Source organism: Podarcis liolepis, assembly GCF_965112155.1.
Source record: "Podarcis liolepis genome assembly, chromosome: 6".
NCBI classification, from domain to species: Eukaryota; Metazoa; Chordata; class Lepidosauria; order Squamata; family Lacertidae; genus Podarcis; species Podarcis liolepis.
The window spans coordinates 97,266,315-97,293,144 of NC_139559.1; the positions used below are offsets into that span (position 1 = coordinate 97,266,315).

General features: G+C 44.7%; 3 protein-coding genes across 5 annotated transcripts in view; 2 read left to right on the plus strand and 1 right to left on the minus strand.

Moving 5' to 3' along the window:
* The window catches only part of DARS2 (aspartyl-tRNA synthetase 2, mitochondrial), a 1,012,941-nt gene that overhangs the window by 652,582 nt on the left and 333,529 nt on the right, over nucleotides 1–26,830 (plus strand). The gene's annotated exons all lie outside the window — the stretch shown is intronic.
* Nucleotides 1,412–21,852, minus strand: TSEN15 (tRNA splicing endonuclease subunit 15). Of its 2 annotated transcripts, XM_083507265.1 has the most exons (6): nucleotides 21,685–21,852; nucleotides 16,785–16,866; nucleotides 15,105–15,240; nucleotides 7,399–8,183; nucleotides 1,858–1,965; nucleotides 1,412–1,756 (listed from the first exon to the last, which is right to left on the minus strand). In XM_083507265.1, the coding sequence occupies exons 1-4, from the start codon at nucleotides 21,787–21,789 to the stop codon at nucleotides 7,976–7,978; spliced, it is 531 nt and encodes a 176-aa protein (XP_083363391.1). In that variant the 5' UTR covers nucleotides 21,790–21,852; the 3' UTR covers nucleotides 1,412–1,756; nucleotides 1,858–1,965; nucleotides 7,399–7,975. The 2 variants fall into 2 exon arrangements, with proteins under 2 accessions (XP_083363391.1, XP_083363392.1); XM_083507266.1 differs by lacking the exon at nucleotides 1,412–1,756 and having other exon boundaries at nucleotides 1,859–1,965; nucleotides 21,685–21,833.
* The window catches only part of COLGALT2 (collagen beta(1-O)galactosyltransferase 2), a 67,796-nt gene continuing 66,521 nt past the window's right edge, over nucleotides 25,556–26,830 (plus strand). The window contains exon 1 of one of the 2 annotated variants that reach the window (XM_083507110.1): nucleotides 25,556–26,075. In XM_083507110.1, coding sequence (XP_083363236.1) covers nucleotides 25,813–26,075 — 263 coding nt within the window. In that variant the 5' untranslated portion in view covers nucleotides 25,556–25,812. Of the gene's footprint in view, nucleotides 26,420–26,830 lie in introns of both variants that reach the window. The other variant, XM_083507111.1, reaches the window with a different exon arrangement.

A 26,830-nucleotide genomic window follows, 5' to 3' on the forward strand; every position in this document is an offset into this window, starting at 1 on the left:
TAAAAATTGCACAGGTAATCAGCTAACCCACAACAGGATAATTGCAACAAATAAATTGTGATTTGATTTTGCTGAAGGTGTGTGTTTGCCTCCTGGCTTGGGACTGCTAAAAGAGAATCTAGAGAAAATGGGATGGTCCATGAATCATAGACACTTATTCGACTACTCTAGTGTAGCTGTCATTGGAGGGTTCTGAAGCTCCCCCATTCCTTTTCGCTTGGCTATTTGATCTTGGAACCTGTGGCTCATGAGAAACACTTGTTAAACTTCAGCTATAGGCTGAAATGCCACAGAAATATTGCCTGAAGCAAAATGTGGAGCACAGTTGAGAAGTTCCTCCTTAATTTGGGGTGAGGGACCCTGAGAAATGTTCAGGGAAGCCAAAAGAATTCTGAAAAGACCAGCGAAGGAGTTTCACACAATCATCACTATCATCATCATAAATTATTTATACCCCGCCCTCCCCAGCCAAGACCGGGCTCAGGGCGGCTAACAACTAATAATAAAAACAAGTTTATTAAAATACAATTTTAAAAAAAGATTAAAATACAACATTAAAACATTAGGATGCAGCCTCTTCACAGGAGGAGAAAGGAAAAAGAAAGAGGGGGAGGGAATCACTGATTCTAAGCCAAAGGCCAGGTGGAACAACTCTGCCTTACAGGCCCTGCATGGAGAAATCAGATCCTGCAGGGCCCTGGTCTCATGAGGCAGAGCGTTCCACCAGGCCGGAGCCAGAGTTGAAAAGGCCCTGGCTCTGGTTGAAGCTAATCTAACTTCCTTAGGGCCCGGGACCACTAGGGTGTTGCTATATTTTGGGGGGTGGGGGTGGGGGAGAGGAGGAAGTACCTAGTCCCCAGTATTTTGGACTAGGTGGACCTCAGTCTGATTCATCAAGATTAGATCTAAATTTTAAGCAACAGTGCATGCTTACAGCAATAGAAAACGTCTATCAAGTCAGGCCATTGGTCCATCACTATCTGGCAGATGCCTTTCCAGGGCTTCCTAGGAGACGTGAGGGATGGAACCTGGGACCTTTCATGGGCAAAGCAAGTACTTCTGCCACTGAGCACCAGCCCTTCCTGTTGATCACGCAGCACACTTTTTAACTGCTATGACATCCTGAGAGTGCACGCATGCTTGAATATGTTGGTCAACTATGGAGGTGCTGTTAAAAAGTGCAAAAAAAGAACTGAAGGCAACCCACCACTACTTTAAAGCAGGGGTCTAAATTAATTTCAGGCCCAAGGCCCACCTTGCAACATGGGACCCAAATTTCTCTTTTTTCTTTTCTTTCAGTAAGCATGCCCATCTTTCTACTTTCTTACTTCCTCCTCTTTTCTTCATTTTCTTAAGGGGGAAATAAAACACTAAACCAAAAGGAGACAGAGAAGAAAATGTGACAGCAAAGTCAAAGTGATTCACTTTAGACATGGGTACATTCCTGATCTTTAAGTCCTGAACCACTGCTTGAAGACTAGTGATATAAAACACAATCAAGCATAACTATTACATATTAAGAGATCTTGAAGATTTCTAGGTAGTTGCAACAAAAGTACACAAATCAAAGCCTGAAAAGAATCCATATTTGTCACGACCACTGTTTTCTCTCTGCCTTTGTAGTGTTTCGGATGTCCAAAGTCTCCACTTGTAGTGAATATTGTGTGCATGTTGCTTCATATGGCATAGGAAGTTCCAAGGTGCATTGTGGTAATACAGATGTCTACATTTAGCTCCAGGTGTTTTCTGTTTTTCTCTGTATGCATGAGATCAAAAAATTACTTTAAAATAACTAAATTATCCAGATTTTTAAACAACCCAATGAGCCTTAACAAAGAGACTTCTGCAAATACTTACGGTAACTTGCCAACTCCTGAAAGGCTTCTTGTTGTAGCCTAGTAGACCGCACTAAGCTTGAATTCACACAGCCAAGAAATAGTGTATTCCAGTTCCTTAGTTCCAAATCTGAAATCATAACATAAGCAGGCTTTGTGCTTGAAAACATGCCTGTGTGGTCCTTGGCCACATGAGAAATGTTAACGGATTTAAAAACACACACAATTTGCATGAGTTGTTTCAAGCCAAACTTACAAAAGAACAAGAAGAAACTCTAGTGATCAAAAAGAAAGATCTGACACCATCAGATTTCTCAGACGACAGGGAAGCAACTGATTCCTTCCCCAATCTAGGGTGCTCTGGGTTTTTTGGCCTACAACTCCCATCATCCTTGATCATTGGACATGTAGGCTGGAGCTGATGGGAAGTATAGCCCAAAACATCTGGAGGGTACCAGCTTGGGGAAGACGACTCTACTTGTTAGATAGGGACTGACATGCCTGCTATTAGAATATGTCAGGGGCAAGAACTCGTCCTAGAGCCAGGTGAGTAAACCAGGAATTTAAATCATACAGTTGACAGAATCATTAAATATAATAATTTGATCAAAGAAAAAGCACACAAACTATGGACCCTTCCAGACTGGTGGGGTTTTCTGTGGGTACATCCACAATGTGTCATTGGCACAACAGTGTATTAGTGGTAGATTCATACTGACCCATCCATACCCCCGTCTGCTTTGTCAGATGTTCTGTGATGCTTCCCCAGCATGACTGCTTCCACTGTAGTGCAGCAAAAGTGGCGTGAAATAACCACATCCTGGAAGATCTGTGGTATAAAAGCAGGAAGGTACAGGACAATTACCAATTGGAAATGAAGCAGTGTATCTGCCCAAACCTTTTGAGGCACAAATAGTATTGAAAGCAGGACTGCATGCAGCTGTCCCAATACCATCACAGGCACAAATTATTGTGAATGCACAATAAAAGGATGTCTGGAGGGGTCCTAGGATAAAAACTTAGGATAGGCTGAGGTAACTGGAGGTCCCTGACCCTAAGGACACGTCCTATTATTATTCATCTTAACTCTTTCTTGAAAGCCGTGGGCAAATACCAACCCTGGGGGCTATATTCTACCTCCACCAACTGGAAAATGGAGTGCAGACAGCTGCTGTGCTCAGGAGCTTGAGGGCTTCCCATAAGCACCTGGTTGGCCACTGTGAGAACAAGATATTGGCCTTGATGGGCCCTTGGCCTGATCCAGCAGCCACGCTCTTACGTCAAGAGCTATTGAGGCCAGTTCCCCCAGCACCAACAGCAACAGAGTCTCTATCAGGTTTTGCCCCTTATTTGCCTCTCAGGCTTATAGAAGGGGGGGGGGGAATCAGCAACTGATATTCAGAAGCATTAGTGCCACTGTATTCTGCTCTGGTCAGACCTCACCTGGAGTACTGTGTCCAGTTCTGGGCACCACAGTTCAAGAAGGACACTGACAAACTGGAATGTGTCCAGAGGAGGGCAACCAAAGTGGTCAAAGGCCTGGAAACGATGCCTTATGAGGAACGGCTAAGGGAGCTGGGCATGTTTAGCCTGGAGAAGAGGAGGTTAAGGGGTGATATGATAGCCATGTTCAAATGTATAAAAGGATGTCACATAGAGGAGGGAGAAAGGTTGTTTTCTGCTGCTCCAGAGAAGCGGACACGGAGCAATGGATCCAAACTACAAGAAAGAAGATTCCACCTAAACATTAGGAAGAACTTCCTGACAGTAAGAGCTGTTTGACAGTGGAATTTGCTGCCAAGGAGTGTGGTGGAGTCTCCTCCTTTGGAGGTCTTTAAGCAGAGGCTTGACAACCATATGTCAGGAGTGCTCTGATGGTGTTTCCTGCTTGGCAGGGGGTTGGACTCGATGGCCCTTGTGGTCTCTTCCAACTCTATGATTCTATGATTCTACTGCCTCCAACTATATATTTGTTTTAAGTTTTTTATTTATACAACAAGAAAAAAGAAAAAAACACAAATACCAAATTACCCACAAATTACAAAAATAACCATAGACACATAATTTTCTTAGCAAACAATAAAACATCTATTGGTCTTAACACTAAAGACTCAACCTCCCGTCTATTCCATATTTCAAATTCATATTACTTTTTGCCAATTCACACTTTTATCATAATTAAACTTATTCTCAATAAATCTAATTTCTTATATCTACCTTGCAAGCATTACTGAAGTTCCTCGAATGCTGCAACAGAATTTAAACTACTATACTTATTTTTCAGATATTCTTTGAAAACCTCCCATTTTGAAACAAATTCCTGTTTTGATTTATTCTTTATTTATTCTGATAAACCATTTAATTCGGCATATACTGTCAGCTTTTGGATCCAATCTTGTATAGAGGGGATTTCATTACTCTTCCATTTTGCTGCGATCAAAACTCTTGCTCCGCCGTCACATATAAAAAGATACCCTTCCACTTTTGTGGAATATCCAAACCTGTTATTCCCAGGAGGTAGGCCTTTGGTTTTTTATTGAAAGTGATATTTACCGTATTTTTCGCCCCATAAGACGCACCGGCCCATAAGACGCACCTAGTTTTTTGGGGGGGAAATAAAGGAAAAAAAATTTATTCCCCCCCCCCAGGTGCGCTGCGCTACACCAGGAGCTTGGGGCGTGCGGAGCTCAGCGCGCCCCAAGCTTCTGCGTGCCGGCAAGCAGTCCGCTAGCGTGGGAGAGCCGGGCGCCTCTCCCAGGGCTAGCGGACCCCTGCGCTAATCCAGAAGCTTGGGGCAAGCTGAGCTCAGCGCGCCCCAAGCTTCTGCGTGCGCGCAAGCAGTCCGCTAGGCTTGGGAGAGCCGCGGGAGAGCCAACAGTCCGCTAGCCTTGGGAGAGCCAACAGGCTGCCGCCCCAAGCCTCGCACACCCGGTGGGACCTCCTGCCGGGTGCGCGAGGCTTGCAGACACTCGCCCGAAGCAGGGGGAGCCCTCCCGAGGGCTCCCCGTGCTTCGAGCGACAGGCTGCCGCCCCAAGCCTCGCGCACCCGGTGGGGGGTCCCACCGGGTGTGCGAGGCTTGGGGCGGCAGCCTGTCGCCCGAAGCACAGGGAGCTCTCCGGAGAGCTTCTGCGTGTGCGCAAGCAGTTCGCTAGCCTTGGGAGAGCCGCGGGGCTCTCCCAGGGCTAGCGGATCGCTGCGCTACACCAGGAGCTTGGGGCGTGCTGAGCTCAGCGCACCCCAAGCTTCTAGGTGCGCGCAAGCAGTCCGCTAGCCTTGGGAGAGCAGCGGGGCTCTCCCAGGGCTAGCGGACCCCTGCGCTACAGCAGAAGCTTGGGGCGTGCCGAGCTCAGCGCGCCCCAAGCTTCTGCGTGCGCGCAAGCAGTCCGCTAGCCCTGGGAGAGCCGCGCGGCTCTCCCAAGGCTAGCGGACTCCTTGCACGCACCTAGAAGCACAGGCTGCCGCCCCAAGCCTCGCGCACTCGGTGGGACCTCCTGCCGGGAGCGCGAGGCTTGCTGACACTCGCCCGAAGCAGGGGAAGCCCTCCGGAGGGCTCCCCATGCTTCGGGCGACATGCTGCCACCCCAAGCCTCGCACACCCGGTGGGACCTCCTGCCGGGAGCGCGAGGCTTGCTGACACTCGCCCGAAGCAGGGGAAGCCCTCCGGAGGGCTCCCCATGCTTCGGGCGACAGGCTGCCGCCCCAAGCCTCGCACACCCGGTGCGACCTCCTGCCGGGTGCGCGAGGCTTGCAGACACTCGCCCGAAGCAGGGGGAGCCCTCCCGAGGGCTCCCCGTGCTTCGGGCGACAGGCTGCCGCCCCAAGCCTCACGCACCCGGTGCGACCTCCTGCCGGGTGCGCGAGGCTTGCAGACACTCGCCCGAAGCAGGGGGAGCCCTCCCGAGGGCTCCCCGTGCTTCAGGCGACAGGCTGCCACCCCAAGCCTCGCACACCCGGTGGGACCTCCTGCCGGGCGCGCGAGGCTTGCATGCATTCGCCGCATAAGACGCACCCCGATTTCCCCTTCATTTTTGGAGGGGGAAAAGTGTGTCTTATGGGGCGAAAAATACGGTAGCATTTTTTGCAGTTCTACATGGATACTCTCCCAGAATACCTGTATTTTCCTACATATCCACCACATATGGTAGAATGTTCCTCATTCACCGCATCTCCAACAATTACTTGACACATTTTTATACATTTTTGAAAGTCTCCATGGTGTTAGATACCATCGATGTTGCATCTTTTGAAAGTTCTCTCTAATCGTGTAACAATTTGTGAATTTCCAATTGATCTTCCATAAATTTTCCCATTGGGCCATGGTTATTGAATGGCCAAAATCCTGGGACCACCTCACCATTGCCACTGTTACCTCCTCCTCCTTGACTGTCCAGTCAAGGAGGGGTCAATAAGTTTTGGAAAGAGTTTTTCTTTTAGAATTTACAAGATCAGATTCGAATCGGAAATTTCTGTTGAGAACCCCTTTTGTTTGTCAGATTTAAATTTTTCAAATAACTGATGGTATTGGAACCAGTCTGAGATGTGTTCTCTTATTTCCTCAAAGTTTTTTAATTTTATTTGGTTATCGTCATTTTTTAGAAGTGTTTTATATGTTGGCCAGCTTTCCTGAGTATTTTTCCGTTTTACTGCTACGGCTTCTATTGTAAAAGTCCACCACAGGACTTTAGGTTCCATCAGGTCTTTGTATTTTTCCCATACAGCAAAGAGTGATTTTCTTATTATTTGTTTGGAAAAAAATTATGAATTTTCGCTTTTCCATATATCAGGTAGGCGTGCCATCCCCAATGGTTGTCAAAACCTTCCAGGTCCAGGAGGTCCTACTGCCTCCAACTATAGATTATTTTAAAAACTGGCAACACATTCTACTGTTAGCCACTTATTCAATGTGTAGCTGATGTTTTGTAGATAAAAGAAAGTGCCTCCAATAATAAATGAACTATTTCAGTCACTACTAAACCAAGAGGTGCTGTGGGGGTGAAAGTCCAAACTAAAGGGTCACCATTTGAAAGGTGCAGGGTTGGTAGGAGATAAAAGCTGGGGAAATGTCCACTCAGCTCCACCACTTTGCAGCTGTTGAACAAACTGACAGGAAGCAGTACCATACATGCATGGATGTGCAACTTATAGGGCACTTCCAGACCGGGCTGTTTATTCAGCATTCTAGCTGATGTTTGCCCAAAACGTACAGAGAACATATGGTGATGTTTGTTTGTTGAGAATTTGTCCTGCTACTTGTACACTAAGCCTATATGACAGTGTCAGCTAGTGGCCATTACCCCATGTTTGTAGCCACTTTTCTCACTGGACTTCTTGTTAAAAACTTCAGGATAAAAAAAAAGCCAGGAAGTTCCTGCTTTAACTGTCTTACCTTATTCATTAAGTTAGCAGCCTTAAACAAGCCACTTTCATTCAGTGCCCCTGAATGCAACATGGGGCTAACAATATGGACCTATGTTACAGGGTTGTTGTAAAAACAACATTGAGATAATGCATAAAGTGCTTTGAGCGCATAAAAACCTCTACATAAACAAGTGCTAAACTCACCTTCGGTTCACTGGACTGGACCATGTCTTCCAAAGTTTTGGCAGTAGCAATAGTCAGCAGTGAAGTCATCTTTTTCCAGCTGCAGCACATTTCAACCCAAAGGGTGGGCGGGAGTGTGCGTCGCCTTCTTATGAGCATGAACTATAGCAAACTTTGCGAAGGATTGCTTCACTCAACAAGGGACCTACAATCAAGCAATTTAATATAGCAGGTGCTGTGAATACTTTAATAGGGACACGCACAAAGGAATTTGCTAGAGAAAGTCAATGATTTATAAAACTAAGTACTCTTAGGTGCCTTTGGGACAATGACTGAATCAGGAACAAAGGATGGAAAATGGTTTTGTTACCAAAAAAATGTATTTTCTACTAGCTTGAACTTTCTGATGAGGAGAGGACAGATTCTTGAATTGGTCCATGGCACCTTTGATGTTCCCATTTATTACAATTCTCAGACCTTATTAAGGATTTTCAAAGCAGATGTTCAGCTCCCAATTACACCTTTTAATTCACATACACAGTTCCAGATTGGTTTAGAGATTTGATGTAGTCCAGAGCTAACACAGTAGTCTATTTTCCTATCGTCTCATAAACCTCTTTCTTTTCTTCCTCTGCTGCTTATCATCCATGTATTCAGTATCGTCAGGAGGGTCTGGGGTTACAAAACCATGTGTCAGTTTATAGTAGACTATTGTGGAGTCTGATTCAACTATGGCCAGTGTGATAGAGAGCGGAGAATCAGGTTCATCCTTCAGAGTATATGATCTCTTCATGATCTGTCTCAACCTGAAAGAAAGAAAAAAAGACTCCAGCAATTCTGCTTACTTTGTTTAAATTTCACAGTCAATCTACAAGCAGATCAAGTTAATAATAGTTCATCTTTAAGTATCTAAAAAAGAACTCCCAGTAAATCAAATATCTTCGGAGTAAATCTTGCATGCTTCTGCTATCAAAGAAACCCAACAGTGCCTGCCAGCCTTTTTGACAAATTTATCAAAAGGATTGCCACCTATTTTCTTTTCTTTTTTGTGATGGGGCTCCCATGCCTCTAAAAGATGGATGACTGATAGCGGTGCAACAAAAGCAGCTTTCCCCGTCACTGTGGGAATAGCTAGGGAGGGGTATAAATAAAAATTTGTTATTATTATTATTATTACACTGGAGCCCTGCCAGAGGAAAAAGTTTTCAACGCTAACATGCCACAAATCTAAAGTTATTAGGTGGGGCTACTGTGCACTAAAGGGCCCATGCAGCTTCCCTTTGGTATAATTGTGGTGGCAATGGCCACTGGCTTAGAAAAGATTCCAGAGTTATGGAATACGATTAGCTTAATAATAATAGAATATAAGGTTGAACAGATAGCAGCCATGATTTAAGAATCATCATCATATAAGAAAGTTAGGTAAATTACACAACATGAATGTATCTGTATAACTAAAATATTTCAGATTCACTCAAACCCCACCCCACCCGTTACTCTAAAGCAGAGTTTACCAAACTTGGGTCTCCGGCTTATTACATCCTGGCACAGTGTAGAATATGGTTCCCTGCGCCGTTTGCAGGTGTTCCCTGTACTTTTTTCTCCTCTGTTCATGATCACCTTCCATGAGGACTCCTGGCAGCTGAAGAGTCTGCCACTTTGCAGAACGCAGCGCCCTTCCAAAGGGTGGGCAGGCAGCAGCTGAGCGTTACTTATCTCCTGCCAACTGGCCTTCATAATGGAAATCGCCCGCTAGCTGAGGCAGCTGCACACCATGAAGTCAAAGGGCAGCAGTTGGTATGCTGATGCCAAGCAAGGGTCAACACAGAGGTGGGGGGCAGGGGGTTTTCTCAGCCTCCCCTCCTCTTCTCTAAGCGTTTAGGGGTTGTGAAAGCCGTTTTTGTTGAATTCCAGAGAGGAATACAAATGAGAAAGTAGATGCTTCTTTGAAGAAGGGCTGCGGCCCAGTGGCAGAGCAAAAGCTTTGCATGTGCAAAGTCCCAGATTCAGCTCAGGAGACAGCTCAGACTCCCTGCAGGCTGCCTCTCTACCAGCCCCTGTGGGGGGGGGGGGACAGGATTCCCAGACACAAAAGCCCCCTGTCTCTCCCGTGTTATGAAGACTAAATTTAAAAACTCAGCTCCTTCTGCATTCCAGAGCAGCAGTACTCAAGGCACAGAGTGAAGGCAAAGAACTGAAAGATACCAAGTTCTAGAGGTCATATCCTTGGTAACTGGATTTTCCTAATTGACGCCAGCTCAAAAATGCCATGAGTTGGCATCCAAGATGCAATGGCTACTTCATCTGACATACAACCATGTGTGCCCACTCTGTGCTGGATATGATTTAGAGAATAAATCTCTGGAAATAAGGAAGTCGGCACTTCCACTGCCTCAAGGCAGCATTGTTGGGGCCAACATACGGAATTCCTGATAAGCTGTACTTCTACAGAAGTTATTTGTTATAGAAACAGGGAAGGAACTCTTACTGAAGCTCTTCATCTCCAATTACACTGAAGGCATTGTATAGCACATCTGTCATGAACGGGGATGGGGATAAGATATGTCTCAGGTTGACAGAATAACACACAAATTTGGCAGAAGCATTTTCTACTTCAAAAGCACTGCGGGACAAAATATAGAAATACCAGTGGGTGAGGCGCAGATGGAAACAGTGAGTCTTCTAGGTGGAGAAATCAAAATTAGAAACTGAACTGTTAGAACCCAATACTAAGAATTTGTCAAGAATGTATAATTTGCTGCTGAAATGGAATACACAAGATGAAACAGTTAAATCAGCTATGATTAAGTGGGCACAGGACATTGGTCATAACGTTATGTTTGCTGACTGGGAATGGTTGTGGAACACCGGGATAAAATTTACGGCATGTAATGCCTTAAAGGAAAATATAATGAAAATGATTTATAGGTGGTACACAACCCCAGTCAAGCTAGCAAAAATTTATCATTTGCCTGATAATAAGTGTTGGAAATGTAAAGAAACTGAAGGTACTTTTTATCACCTTTGGTGGACGTGCCCGAAGATTAAGGCATTTTGGGAGATGATATATAATGAAATGAAAAAGGTACTCAAATGTACCTTCCCTAAGAAACCAGAGGCCTTTCTCTTGGGCACTGTCGGCCAATTGGTGTTAAAGAAAGATAGATCTTTTTTTATGTATGCTACGACAGCAGCAAGAATACTCATCGCAAAGTATTGGAAGACACAAGATCTACCCACACTGGAAGAATGGCAGATGAAAGTGATGGACTATATGACACTGGCTGAGATGACTGGCAGAATCCGTGATCAGGGGAAAGAGACGGCGGAAGAAGATTGGAAGAAATTTAAAATCTATCTTAAGAACTATTATAAAATTGATGAATGCTAAAATGTCGAGGTTTAGAGAAAGAAAGGGAGATTACAGCGACATAAGATTAAGTTGAAGGAAAGATTAAGAAGACATATATTTGATAAAATTATTTAGAAGTTGCTGAAATAATTTTGGAAATTGGGATGCAGGAAAGGGAGGTATGGGGGAGTCCGAGAAGTGAGGGATATGAAAAAAAGGTTATGAAATTATACATGTTTGTATGTCTTTTTATTTGTTTGCATTGTTTAAAATTTTTTTGTAAAACCAATAAAAAATTTATAAAAAAAAAAAGAAACAGTGACTCTTTCCATAGAACTCACACTGATCCTTTTCAACCCCTTTACTCCTGAAATTCTTAAGGTCAGCACCAGCCAGCCCTGAAGTATACAGTGACTAGCACAATCCCAAATGAAACAAAATTGCTGCAATTTACTAAAAAAATATAATACTACAATATTACTACAATAACCAATCATTTACAGGACATGTCAACTGGGAAGTCCCACTGATTTCAATAGGACTTACTTCCTAGCAGGTGTGTGTTTCAGCCCTAAATTCTGATTTAATTGCTGAGGCTGGGCACCAACATAAGAGAAAGCCCCAAATAAGAAGTGTGCAAAGTGAAATGATGGCTTTTGGCAAAAAACCCCAGCCCCTTAAGGAAGGTTAAAGACTGCATTCGTTAAGAGCCAAAGATAGTCTGAAATGCTCAAATTACTAGTATGAGTATTTCAAAGCTTCCTCCTGATGGCTACTGGGGAGCTGGAGTAATGAGCTCATTAATTTAAGCATTGCCAAAACAAGATGTCAGTGTTACTGTAACTTTTATTTCCTCTCTGCTGAAAAAGTATTTGAAATTAGACACGTTTTGAATGTTAATCATTCAGGCAGGCCATGTGTGGCAATTATGAGGCTTTGGTTCACTTTTGAACACAGAGGCTGAGGATTCAGCACAAGCTGAAAAACACTAGAGCAAAATCTCCCATTACTAGGTGTGATCTGCAAATCTCCAGCCCAGGAGATGCTTACAAAAAAGTCTTCCTGTGGATGCTTTCAGAACGCCCAATCATTCTTATTGTCATGTTCCTCAGTCTCCCAGTTTGAGTGCCCACTGAAAGATTTCTAATTTCCTTCTGTATTTTGTAGGTTATGGCAAGAGTTTGACCCAGGATAGCTGGTTTGTTATCATGGCTTGTCGAAGAATTGCCACGAAGATCACCATTGTAGGTGCAGAACACAGCATTGAAACTGAGCAGGCAGATACAAAATATTGCCCATGTAAGCTACAGAAGCTAAATTAACACACGTATTACAGTGGTGCCTCGCAAGACGAAATGAATCCGTTCCGCGAGTCTCTTCGTCTTGCGGTTTTTTCGTCTTGCGAAGCACGGCTATTAGCGGCTTAGCGGCTATTAGCGGCTTAGCAGCTATTAACGGCTTAGCGGCTTTAAGAAAAAGGAAACAAACTCGCAAGAACTCGCAAGACGTTTCGTCTTGCGAAGCAAGCCCATAGGGAAATTCGTCTTGCGGAACGACTCAAAAAATGGAAAACTCTTTCGTCTAGCGGGTTTTTCGTCTTGCGAGGCATTCGTCTTGCGGGGCACCACTGTATATGGACAAACATGAGAACTGTCCCACCACATTAGCCCTATTCAAGTATTCATTTCTGAATGTATGAAGGAACCAGTGGGAATATGTAGGCCTCTTGGAGGCCAGGAATGATAAGCAAGCAGTACTAATGTTCACAGATGCAGAGGGCCTTTGATAATGTGTCCTGGATGTTTATGAAAAAATGATAGAGATGATGATTTTTGGAGAATCATTTCAGAGGGGAATAGATGCAATCTATTCAGAACAACAGGCTATGTTGATAGTGAATAATGTGACAACAGAAAAATGTAAAATTGCAAAAAGGACAAGACAGGGATGTTCCCTGTCTCCACTGCTGTTTATATTAGTCTTAGAAACACTGGCAAGATGTATAAGCTCAGATGATGAAATAAAAAGTATTACGTTTGGGTGCAAAGCATACAAACTGAAAGCCTTTGTGGATGATTTGGTGATAACAGTAGAAGACCCGTCCAAAAGTTTACCATGGGTCTTGGATAGAATTTTGGGGTTTCGCTGGGTAGCAGGATTTAAGCTAAACAAACAAACAAACAAAAACCAAATTGTTGGTACAAAATATGACAGAACAACAACAAAAGGAATTACAAAAACAAACAAACAAAAACACCCTGGAATTATCAATAGGAAAAAATGTGAAATATTTGGGGATGGAAGATGGAAGGAGGACAATCTATCTACAAAAGAAGACTGGCAGCTAAAGATGATGGACTATGCCAAATTAGCGAAAATGACCGGGAAAATCAGAGATCAAAAGGACAATAAATTTAATAAAGAATGGGGGAATTTTTAAAGTTATTTCAAAGAACACTGTAAACAATTGAAAACATTGGCAGGATTTTGACAACACTTGCAATGAAGCGAGAACTATGATAAAAATTGAGTTTCAAGAAAATACGGAATCTGGGGAAACCATGGAGGGCTAGAGGGAAGTTCCAGGATTCCGAGAATCCTATTTGTAAAACGATTTTGATTTATGTATGATGATAAATGTTAAAAGTGAAAATGAATTTTAAAATGTCAAAAAAGGAATATGTAGACCTAGCCCTGTGTCCTCATTGCCATCATGTGCAACACCATCTTCCAGCTGATGTGTGATTGGCTCAGTCCAAAGACTCACATGATTCAATGTTTGGGGAGGATTCAAATGCTTCCCTGCATTATGAAGCAATACAGTCCCATGCAAGTTATTCAAAATAGTGAGTCATTGGATCCTCATGAATCCAAATTTTAAGCAAGATGACAAACCCTGGTTTGAGGAATGAAGAAAGCCAAGTTGGACTTGTCACAAAATTAGCACTGCAGGGCACTGATGTTCCAGATTCTGACCAGTCAACCATGGATATTCCATTCCAGGATATTCCATTTCCAGGATATTCCATTCCATTCTGTTCCACCACCACCCCACCAAGACAGTCAGTATTCTGTGTCCATTATGTATGCTGAGCCCTCACTGAGCTGCTTTTGGATTTCCACCCCCACCCCAAACAACTTTGTGTTCTTTACAAATACTAGGCTTCTTCAAGACTGCTGGTATCGCCCACTTCTGCACAGCTGAGACTGTTTGGGTTGCATAAGGATCTACACATGGCAAACTAATTCACTGTTAGTATTTATGATGGTGTGCACAACTGCAGCCACATAGGAGAACTGGGCATAAGTTCTTAAGTGGAGTCATTTGGCAGCTGAGAATGAAACAGACAGAGCAGGCTTGAGAGAAATCACACATTCAATGTTTGCCCTATTAGAAAGACTGGTTGCCAAGTGGACCTTCAATCAATGTAATTCATTCACCCTTTGCCATCCCAAGAATGTCATCTTTTAGCGGAATGCCAAAGACAGAGCAAACAGCATCACCACCACCACACAAATTTATAGAAACTCTACATGAATGAAAAGCTTAATGATATAGTCAAAGATGCATTGGTGATATTGTAACTCCAGTAACTAAAAACATGTTTCAACAGATTTGTGGGTGCCTACCAACACATAAGAAACCAGGATTTGGTATTCTTTTCCCATGTCACTGACAAAAGCCAACAGTGATCTGGAAACCATCTGATCCTGGGGTACAAGAAGGAAATTTTCTTAACTGTGCAAGTCCACAATTCTGCCACTGTATTATACAGATACAGTGGTACCTCGGGTTAAGTACTTAATTCGTTCTGGAGGCCCATTCTTAACCTGAAACTGTTCTTAACCTGAAGCACCACTTTAGCTAATGGGGCCTCCTGCTGCCGCTGCGCTGCCAGAGCACAATTTCTGTTCTCATCCTGAAGCAAAGTTCTTAACCTGAAGCACTATTTCTGGGTTAGCGGAGTCTGTAACCTGAAGCGTATGTAACCTGAAGTACCACTGTATTGGCCCTGGATCTAGAAATCAGCATCTGGAATTTTAAATTTTTTTATTAATGCCCACTTGAGACCCAGTCCTTTAAACCTCCCAGGAAGGCAGGAGATGAGATTGACATTTATATCTGAAATGTGCTCAGAAACAAGCTAGCAGCTGGTGAAGATTTTTTTGCAAGTTGTGTTCCATTGAGTGAGTCCTGCTTGTTATATTCTGAACCAGCCAAAGTTTTAAAACAATCTTCAAAGGCAGCTTCTATGGTTTCACCAAGCTTTGCCAAGCCAAACTGCAGGAGCAAAACAGCCTTGAGCATTGCCAACCTATGTTTGGTTTGGCTAAAAGAAACTCAAAACCAAACCCTCTGTGGATCCTTGCTCACCTCTCATGGCTAATTGACACGTGGACAGGAGTTGGCACCACCACTTGAAAACCATCCGTTTCTCTCTCTCGTCCACAGAGACACACAAGCTGGAATTCCGCAAGGCCAATGTAGGACACCTCATGCCAGTTCCTAGCTGAAGGAACAGCAGCAAAATGAGAATGGGCTAAATAAAAAATAGCATTCAGTTTGGTTCACTGGATTTCTTAAACACCTTTTTCTAAAGGAAGACTCAAGGCGTCTTGCAGTAAGAGACAAGAGAGTCTGAAACAAACCACAGAACAAGTGACACCCCTAGAGTATATTTAGATACTGTATTAGATTTCTCTCTTCCTTCAAGAGTTCTTGGGGAAGAACACAGACCAGGGTCAGGGCGTCTACTCTGCATGCAGAAGGTCTCAGCTTGAGTCCCCAGTACCTCCAGCTATGGCTGGCAATGACTCGCTGCCTGAAACCACAGGGTTGCTGCCAGTCGGAGCAGACAATCCTGAGCTAGATGGACCAGGGATCTGACAGGCACCATCCTATGTTCCTATCCTTATTTACTCTCACAATCATCTTCTGAGAGATAGCCATGAAGCTCATTTAGTGACCTTGGGTAAGTCGTTCAAGTAGGGATGTGTGTCAGGTTCACTTTGGTCCAGTTCCAGTAATTTATCCACACCACCACAATGGCCATGATTGTGCAGATGGTTGCACGAGAGAGGGATCTTGCGTGTACCCAGGACACATAGTGCTAGTCATATTTGATGTGAAGTTACAAGGGGTGGGTGGGAGGTGGAGACTCACCTGGGTGACTATCAGCTGTCTATCTATTTTCTCTAACAGCTTGCAAGGGGGAATCATCAGTGTGCGACTACTGCTGTATGTTTTAATGAAACCAACAAGAATCCTATGAAGATGTGAATCTAACTGTATCAAGCTCATGTGTGACACCACCTCCGCCTGATGGGGAGAGGACAGTCACTACAGGTATGTTGGGCTCTGTGGGGCTGGGCACTGATATGCAGAGTCGAGGGGAGAGAGACTTTGCACTGGCCACCAGGCAATGGCTTTTTCCACCTGCCTTGCCCCATCCTCCAGCCCTAGGAGCCTTTCCCAGACCATGAATAGCAGAAACAGCTGGCAAGCGAGAAGATGAGTTCAGGGATTTTCTTTTTAAATAATTTTGTAAGTTGTATGTCTTTTGTTTCTCAGTTTGATCCATTTACACGTGGTATTTTATGCATTGTGACTTGCTGCTGTTTTTATTGATTATATTTAGTTATTATTTATTGTAATTGTTAAGAGTGAATTTCTGTTTATTAGTTGCTGACATTTCATTTTACTGTGCACTATTATATTCTGAGGGATTATTAAATATTACTTTATTTTATATAAGTTGTTTATTTGAAAGTTATGTTTTTATTATCACTTGTGCACAGTAATATAGAAAGGCTGTATACAAATCAAAAGTGAAATTAATTGAAAATGAAACATCCAATGCATGGAGGTTAGGTGGGTTCAAGATGGGACACTTCGGAAGTGCAGATAGGCTCAAGTGATGTCTGCTAAAGTCTAAGGTATTCTAAGAGGACACCAAGGGCATTATTGGCACTCTTTTTAAACCAAATGATATGCCTTAGCAGCTTGGGTTTTTTATTCCACAGTCTGCCTTTGAAGCTGCCTCCATTAACTTACCTTCTAAGAGGTCTAAGTAAACTAAGAAAGCAGCATGCACACAGCTGCTCTCGGCCACATCCAATGACATCATCCCTGTCAGCTGAAAGACACAATAGTAAGCAAGAGATGTAAAAGCTGCTGCAATGCAACAAAATCCAAGCAGTTTTATCCACAATATTTTGAAAGTGTTTTCCCATCCACTCTAGAGATGTTTGGAAGAACCCCCCAAAAAGCACAGCACACACAGTTTTTTCAGGCCTGTTAATGGATTTACTGCTAGATCGTCTGTTAAAAGACTTGCAGGTCATGTTTTGAAAATGCCAATAAAACTGTCTTCCAAAAGGTGCAGTTTAGTGTTTTGGAAGGGGAGGGGCATGACTTAGCAATGCTGATTGTTCATAAAACAGGGCCAGTTCTGTCCTAGGCCTCCTGGGCAGGGACTGCTTTAAATCTGTGTTTTGGCAAGCCCTGACACAGGAAGGGGGCGGCAAGCAGCTGTATCTGAAACTGAACTTGGAATATCCATTGCTATAACTGCTATTTATAAATAACTGCCACAGCGATGTATTTACTTGCTGCATTTATATCTCATCTTTCTGCCAAGGAGCTTGAGGCAGCAAATGTGGTTCTTCCTCCCCTCTATGTTAACCTCACAATAACCCTGTGAGGTGGGTTAGGCTGAGAGATGGGGACAGTCACCTGGCATTCCTCATGTCTTACTAGGGATGTGAATCTGGATTTCCCAGGGTCTAGCAAAGCACTCTAACCATTATATCACACGGGTTCAGCTGGAGCCAGAAGGTACTTTTCTGTTGACTAGCCAGGGCCAGAAGGTGAGGCTCCTGGTACCTTTGCCAGGGCTGGCTAATACAGAGCAGGGGTGGGGTTTCTGTGGCACCTGCGTACGATCTTGGACTTCAACTCCTTTGAGCCTCAGCCAGCAAAGTCAGGGCTGATGGGAGTTGTGGGGGGCCACAGGCTCCTTGTCCCTGATGCAGCGCCTTCCTGCTGCCTGCCAGTTACAGAGGACAATGTTGCACAACCCTGTTTGTCAAATTAGGAACCGGCTTCCACACATGAGGTTCCCTGTTTAAGCGCTGGGCACCCGACACACACAGCTGATGCTGTGCAAATGTAAAATCGCAGCACTGCTAGGGATATGCTGCAAGCTTCACCTGCACCTGGCACAGTGTGATCATATTATAATGCCTTGATCACTATAGAGAGCTTGATTCCTTCTTCATATCAAAAAAGCAAAATATCTGAGTTGTAAAGTTTGCACTTTATAAGCTTGAACAAGCTAATACTTTCCTAAACCTCTGATGGCTTGTGTTACACAACCATCAAAATAAGCTCTCTTTTAATATGCCAAACTCCTAAGAGGGTTATTTCAGTAAAAATCACATCAGATCATGGAGCTCTGCATTCTGATGAGGGGGGAGGAGATTGTTGACCCAGCTCAGGCAGAGAACTATTGCAGAGGGTCCTGTAAAACTTCTTACACTTGAATAGAAAGTTAAGTGTATTAAAAGTTATTGCTCTTACAAATATTTGAGCTGAACATGAAGCTTTCTGATTCTTTGCAGACTCTTTGTGCTCCAATCCTGAATATTGTTTTCATACTTAAAGACGCACTGAATGAAATCAGAAGGGTTTTATAAGAAGAGTTAGAGCCTGAATCTAAGAAGGCATTTGCAAGACGAGACTCAGATTAGTTAAGAACATGAAAAGAGCTCTTCGGGGTCAGACCAAAGCCCTCTCTTATCCAACATCCTGTTTCCCAACCAAACGCCTGTAAGAAGCCCAGAAGCAGGAGATGAGCACAGCAGCCCTTTCCTGCTGTTGTTCCCCAGTAACTGGTGGTACTCAATGGTGTACCTTCTCTGAGACTCTGAGGTTGTATACAGCTACTATAGAAATTTCTCTAATTCTCATTTACAGCCACTCAATCTGGTGGCCATCTCTACATCTTGTGGTAGCAAATTCCATATTAAGTAAGTATGAACTATGTGAAGAAGTACCCGTATTTTTCGCTCTATAACACGCACCAGACCATAACACGCACATAGTTTTTAGAGGAGGAAAACAAGAAAAAAACTATTCTAAACGAAACAGTGGATGTGTGATTTTTGTGGTTCATGCTGTGGCCACAGACATGTGATCTGACAGTGAGTTTGGAGTAGTTCAATGCAAAAATCCTGAGGATCCATGTGGATCCATGCTTTGTAACCACGTTTTTGCACCATTGTGGCCCCAGTCAACAGTGGGTGCGTGATTTTTTTGGTGCAAGATGGAGCCATGGACATGCTATGTGATCTGATGATGAATTTGGGGTGACCCAGTGCAAAAATCCTGAGGATCCATGTGGATCCGTGCTTTGTAACCACGTTTTAAGTGGGGAGGGAAGGAAAAGCACTCAAGGGACAAGGAGCACGCATGGGGTGTGTGGAGAAGGATGCTGCTAATAATGAAGAAGAGGAGGGGTATAAGGGGAGAAGGCTCCTCTCCTCTCCCACTTTGCTCCTTTAAAGCAAGCAGGCTCTGCTTTTCTCCCTCCTCCCCGCCTTAGCGAGCTGAAAAACTTTGCTGCTATTTAGCGAGCTGAGTGGGGAGGAGAGAGGGACAGAGAGCCTGTTTGCTTTAAAGGAACCAACCGGACAGGAGCCGCTTTCACTCGTGTAAGCAGCTCCTCTCCTCTCCCGCTTTGCTCCTTTAAAGCAAGCAGGCTCTCTGTCCCTCTCTCCTCCCCACTCAGCGGCTCTTCTCTCGCTTTGCTGTTTCAAAGCGAGCCACGGAGGAGGGAAGGAAGAGGAATCATGGATCCTCTGCTCACGACTGCAGCAGATCCCCCCCCCCGCCACCTGTAGGCATTCGCTCCATAACATGCACAGACATTTCCCCTTACTTTCTAGGAGGAAAAAAGTGAGTGTTATGGTGCAAAAAATATGGTACTTCCTTTCATCTGTCCTAGATCTCCCACCTTCTTTGGATGGCTCTGGGTCGCAGTATGATAAAAACATTTCTCTATCCCCTTTCTTGACATCACACACCTCTATCATGTCCCATCCTACTTATCTTTTTTCTAAACTAAAAAATGGTTTTAAATGCCTCAGCCATAAACACACTATATTCCTTTTAGCAGGACACTACTCCTCTTGGCTTGTCATCTGCAGTATGCAAATACTGTTGCCCTTTCTTACAGGATTGCTGTTAGCAAATGTGGAATATTTGGAACATTCTTAGATTCTTGAGTTCAGTATAACTGCTATTTCATCTCTAGTCCAGGGATGAACCTGCACCAGGGCATGACAGAATTTGAGGCCAGTCAGTCAAGGGTGCAAAGCTACTTAAGTCCAGTAAACTTGGCTGTTTGAGAGGCTTCTCTATAAAACTACAGAGCTGGGTCACATATACATGTTACTTCATCCTAGTTCAGGGTTTCCCAAACTTGAGTCTCCAGCTGTTTTTGAACTACAGCCCCCTTCATCCCTAGCTAGCAGGACCAGTTGTCAGGGATGATGGGAATTGTAGTCCAAAACAGCTGGAGATCCAAGCTTGGGAAACCCTGCTCTATTGCTTATTCATCCTGAACATTTTTTTGTTCATTTTTTTTGTTGATTTTATTTTGCTGCTCCACATGTCCAAATTGCTCTTTATCCCTTCATGTAATACCTAAGAAGCTATTGCACACATATATTTTACTTTTACTCATTGATATGTGGCACACGTCCCTTTGGATTCTTTTCCTTATGTGTCACATGCAACTAAACTGCAAGTCTGCACCATCTCTCTCTTAATTCATGTACGGCACCTGGCATGGCAATAAGCACCTGTGACAAGTGCCTACATAATGCTGTGCCAACTTTACTGTCCTTTGCTCTTCCCTGGACCAGGTGTATAGCCCTTAACACACAACCGTTCATTCATCAGTGGATGCAGTTTCACACGGCAAAGGATAGTATAGTAAGATCATAACCAGCCGAAAGCAATGGCCAGAGACACTCTCCCTCCAACTTCCATTAACAAGCTGTTCTATTATCAACTGCAAGTGGGGAAGGGAATGATTTCCGCTTTGTTCGCTCCAGGTTGAAAAACACTTAAAGCTAGCCCTGCACTTTGCACATAGCCAGAGGTGCCACTGACAATACCCCCCTTTCCTTTTTTCTTGTGTCTATTTACACTGTAAGCCTGGAGGCAGGGTTCTTCTGTTTTTTATTCTAATTGCTTATTTAAAGGCATTTATACACCACTCTTCATAATATTTATTCCTCACTGGGGCAGGGTGGGTGAGGGAAATGTTTTTACATTACATTGTGCAGTGTGTAACATGCATTAAAAGCACAATTTATACACTACAGGGCACTAAGCCAATGGGGCAAATAATAATAATAATAATAATAATAATAATAATAATAATACCCTTACTTATACAAGTACCTACTGAGAAGATCCATTAAAAGGCAACTATTCCAGAAGGAATTATTGTGAAAAGAAGATTGGGGGGGGGGAGCCAAATTTTGTCCTCTCAGGGTGCTGCTATATTACCAAAGTCCATTCCTGATTCCAGGATGGGGACAATGTTTTCATAACTTTCTTCTTCTTGTTTGTTTTTCTTGCGTATTTTATGGTTTTTTTAATCTTGCATTTTTATGTTATGAGCCACCCAGAGATCTACGGATGAAGGGCGGGGTGACAGCTTAATCTTGTCAATAACCAATCAGGATAGTTATCTATAAGGCAGAACTAACTGCCTTACGCGTCAGCGCCACAGCCAGCCCAGCCCCCCCCCCCGCCCGGCTTCTGACCGGGGGGGGGGGGAATAGAAACGCCAGAGGGAAAGGGGGGCTCTTTCCCCGGGTCCCTCTTGGGCGCAGGGCAGGGCGGGAGCGAGGGCGGGCCGTTCCCCGGCTATACCGACCGCAGGGTGATCCTCCCGCCGGCTCCCGCGGAGCGTCCTCGCCGCCTCCTCCTCCGGACGGGACCTCGGGCCGCCCCCCGCGCCGCTTTCCGCCGCGCCCGCCATGGCCTCTGGCGCGCCACGCGGCTTCGCTCCGCGCGGTGTCTCGGCGCTCAGGGTCCCCCGCGGAACACGCGGCCCGGCGCTAAGGTTCCCCCTCCCGACGCGGCGGCTCCGTCGCCCGAAGGTTTCCTGCGAGGCGCCGCCTGAATAGATCCTAACTGGAACTGAGTTTCAGAGGAGGGGTTTTTGCGGGGGGGGGGGGTAATCCTTTTATGAGGGAGGAGAAGGGTAGTCATTTAGGGGGAGAAAATCAAATTTTGCCAATTTTTCCAGCGAGTGGTCTTAAAAATATGTTTTGAGTGTGAAGAATCAAAATCTACTATTATTTAGCTTTGTAAATCTACATTTGATGAAGAAGCACATAAACTACTTTTGGAAAACCTTTTTTTTAAATTTTACATTCTGAAAATGTAAATAATAATAAATACTGATAAGAATGACAATATATAATATCACTGGAAGTACTTGGCAAATCATTTTTAATGATTTCTATGCATTTTTACCATACTTTAACTTAACAAGCCAAGCTAAATTATATTAATTTAACCAAAATTTCTTTTGAATTCTCAGGTCACATTACAGCTTTTTAGCACCTCACATTTGGGGAATTTGAAAGCAGGGAAGCAGAAGCAGCCCCCCCCCCCATCCAGCATCATTTCTTAACTAATACTTATTTCTCCCTAAGGTTTCTGTAAAATGGTGAGCTGCCAGTTTAGGTTTGCTAGCTAACCAGACAAGCAGCCCTTTGATCTGCCCAACTCGGCAGGTGATATTTTTGATGGTGTGTCCAATGAGGTAAAGCCATGCTTCTCACTGGGGTTGTGCTGCGTCTTCCTTGCTAAGCATGCTCACTCTGCAGAGATCCTTGCATGCGGCATGCAGTTGTGGTCTACGGGTCAGGGCACGAATCCAATGCAAGGAAAAGGAAAATGGAACAAGATTATCTCCCAAGTTTGGCCCCTCCAAAACCAACACACAGGGAAGCATCATGCAAGGAAAAAGCAGCAGCTCTTCCCAAACGGCGCTGGCAGGGCCGGCTCTGCCGCAAGGCAAGAGAGGCAGTGGCCTCAGGTGCTGATTGGGGGTTTCATGGAAAGGAGGCAAGCAGCTTGCTTTTTAGTTTATTGTTGTAAACTAGGGAGAGGTGCTTGTGGGCTAGTCTGCCTCAGATGCCAAAGCAAGTTGGGCATTCTTTCGAACTATTCCAAGTGGGGCGGGGGGGTGCTCGAGGTACTTGAGCAAAATGTCTAAGTCATGAGTGGCCTTTTGAACTAACTCAAAACATTCTGAAGGCATACTTTGAAATACAGTTTGGTAGACAAGCTTCTCAGCAATAGCACAGTTTCTGCTAGTAGTTTTTTGGAGTGATAAGTCTAATACCAATGTGAGAAGCCGGTGTATTTGATTTTTACAAACATAAAACAGCAGCACTTAAAACATCTGTAGCTTCACCAGTCCCCCATCCCAAATCTGTGCTATGCCTAAAAAAAAATAACTGACAGATTATACGCTTAAATCTTTAACAGATTATATACACTTAATATACTTAACCGTTAGGTTGAGACCTAGTGGGCTGCAGCCTGATCTAAGGTGGCTCACAACAGAAGCAATACCACCATGCAAATATATGGTAAAATATTCAGAAACGGGTCTCCAAATGCATGCTTGGGTTAAAAGTGTGTTGCGGGTCTGAAATGGTTGAAGATACCTGCTCTAACATCAATGCCTCATTGCTGTATGTTCTGCCTCTTGAGTATACAGTTCACATACATTTTCTCAGCAGCTTGTTTAAATGGGTCATTATAATTCTTGTGCCCATGTTGCAAAGTGTCTTCCTTAATTCTGTCTGCTGAATTTCATGGCACAGGAAAGTTCTGAGCCAGAAGATTCCTAGTTGATTAGACACTAGTAACTCTGGATACTGACAGCTTTACTGCTATAGATAAATAGGTCTTCTCCCTCTGAGGAAGAAGAGGATGATGCAAAGCTGCCTATGAACAATTTTTGAATTGCTCTGAATTAAACTCGAGAAAGAGCATAATAAACAAATAAATAATATCTGTCAAGCCCTGTCATTGCAGCAAACTTTACTACTTCCACAAAAGTGAAGATTGTTTAGTTCACTCAGTTTTGTGTTTCATGAAAGAAATTCTAGAAGTGTGATCTTATTAAGTGCCTCCTAAAAATAATCCCACAAATTGGCAACTCTGAAAAGGCTCCTTTTTGGCTTCTGAGGGACATTTATTGAAAGCATAGTGAGAAGAATGAAAACATGCTACTGTTTCTTGAAGGAACTGTCCCATACATCTGCTTCCTGTTGCAAGGACTGCCAAATATTTTAGTGGTTCCACAGAAATCTGAATCTTAGTCTGCAATCCTATACAGGCTTAACTGGGAGCCTCCTGGAACTCAGTGGGTGGTGGTGGGGAGATGCTTCCTTCTTAATCAAAATTCTCTGGTCATTTGCTTGAGTTATCCAGCTGCACTTACGTTGCAGTCCTAATTACATTTGTTTCGGTGAATGCATTGGGTATGCATGCATAGGATTGGGCTATAAACTCTAGATTGGTGCCTTCCAAACTGTGTGTTGCGACACATTAGTGTGTCGGCCGCAGTGTGTAGGTGTGTTGCACGAACACTCCCCACACTCCTCACAAGGCTGGAAAGGGGTTAGTTTAACCTCTGGTTTGCTAGTGAAACTGAATTACTGTGTTGCAAAATGATGCATGTCTAAAAAGTGTGTCACCAACATGAAAAGTTTGGAAAACTCTGCTCTAGATTATGATTGCTTTCTAGCAGGGAGTAGACTGGGTAGGTGGCTTAGCTAGACAAGTACTGTAGGCCAATGCTATGCATGCTTCCTGGAAGCAGTGATTCCCAACAACCAAACACAAAATCTCTACAAACAAATTAAGAGTGAATGCTCATTAAACAGCCAACCACTGTCTAGTTTCCCTACAAATGTATCAGGCTGTATGTTCAATAAACAGGTTGTTGGGAAGTATCCGTAATCACATCCTTACAGAACCATGTGTTCATTGGGGCTTGCAATGTGCATGGGGTTGCAACCACAATGCCAGGAAAGTATATTATAATCCTTAGCCATAAATGTGCAGATAGAGCAACTGAAGTCAATACAAAGCAGGAAAACCTCAGTGCCAGTCCAATCTGTTATTTCATTTATTAAGGCAGAGGCTTCATGGAAGGTTGGCTCCGTGTAGGGGTATGCATATGCAGGATTCAGCCACCATGGCCTTTCTAGGCATTCTACCTAATGAGGTCGTTGAGTCCGCAGTGTCTCAGTCACTCTTGCAGTCCTAGACCCCTATACCTGGGGGAGTAAATTCTGTGGAAGTCAGTGAGACTTCCATGCAAGTGCACGTGCATAAAGAGGATTGTGCTACAAGGGGCAGAATTCTGGATCACAACTTCTGACCCGTCTGTCATTTATTATTTCTCCAGGTAAAAAGCTCCCTACATGTAGTACACTAGCTCATGAGTGAAAGGACCGTGTGGGGACCTCTTTTCTCCGACATGCATGGAGCTCTTAGTCGTGGGAATCTAAAAAGAACACAGCCACTGAGCCACCGGCCGCGTGAAATTCCTCCACCACATTGTGCTCCCGTGTCCACTAGCATTCATTCGAAGTGTGCCCGGTGCAATCCGAGCCCAATAGGGATCAGAAGAAAAAGATCATCTGAAAGGTTTGTACGGACCTATCCCTTCTTAGCGTTACTTATGATTAGTTTTGCGAAAAGCTCTCTGTCGTTTAGGAGGTCGGCAGAGGAGGGAATATGGACAGAGAGGAGCACGCGTGTTTTGTTTCTGCTTGCTCCACGAGCGGAGAGCGTTGCCCCGCCGAGAAGGCACAGCCCCCTCCTCCTCCTCCTCCTCCTCCGAGCAAATAAAGAAGGCGAAGCGGGGGCGCGCGGCAGCGGCAGCGGCAGCAGCCCGGTCTCCTCTCCCTCCCTTCCAGCCTGCTCTCCAGGTAGGCGCCAGCAGAGGCTCCTCGCGCTGCCCCGAAAGATGGCTGCGACCCTCGAGCTCCCTCGCCGCCCTGCCCGGATCCTGCTGCTGCTGCTGCTGCTGCCCCTCTCCTGGCTCTCGGGGCTGCCAGGGGGCAGCTGCTCAGCCCCGGAGCAGCTCGGTCCGGATCCCCTGCCGGAATCCGCCTTGCAGAAGCCCACCGTCCTCCTCGCCCTCCTCGCCAGGAACGCTGCCCACTCCCTGCCCCACTTCCTCGGCTGCCTGGAGAGGCTGCGGTACCCCAAGAACAGGATCGCCCTCTGGTAAGTTGGCCAAAGGCGCCGCCGGAGAGACGGGCGGCGGGGGGGGGGGGAGACCTCAGTGACCTCATCCCGACGGAGGCTGGGCGAGAGAAAAGTTTCCAGGTACTGTAGCTGCATCAAGGTGATGGATGGAGGAAAACGTGCGGGGTGGTGGGAGTTTGCAGGCAAGGTTGCCAACTGATCAAGGGGCCAGAGTTCTGCCAGGTCTGCTCCTGTGCCATTAGCTGAAGCTGGGTCTTCAGAAATCCACAGATGAAAATTTTCACCCTGTGATGGAAGCAATATTTTTGTCACCTTTGATGTTGCCTGCATAGGATGTTGCTGTTAAGGATCCGGAGGCGGGGGTGAGTAAAAGACTGGAAGCACCTGGTGGGATGAATGGAAGGTTGAAGGAGGTGAGATGGGAGGGGCACAACCAAGCAGGGTGGAAAATCTAAAGTTGCAATTTGTAATCCTGCGTATTTGAGAGCTAACCCCCTGAACTCACCGGGACTTGCTTCTGAGTAAATTTGCACAGGCTCACAATGGTTTACTGGCATATACGAGTAGTGTAACAGAACGTGCAGGAGTCTAAAATTGGGACTTAATCTTGCTGTCTGCAGCAGGGACTGCATACAGGAAGCACAAGACAGATGAGGAGAATCTTTGTGGCTCAGAAGCCCATTGAGATTCGTCATGGCTGCATAGATTCAAGATCTTCTGCAAAAGGAAGGGGGAAGGCAGACGTCAGCGCTCAGCAAGGCTTTGGGCTTCTG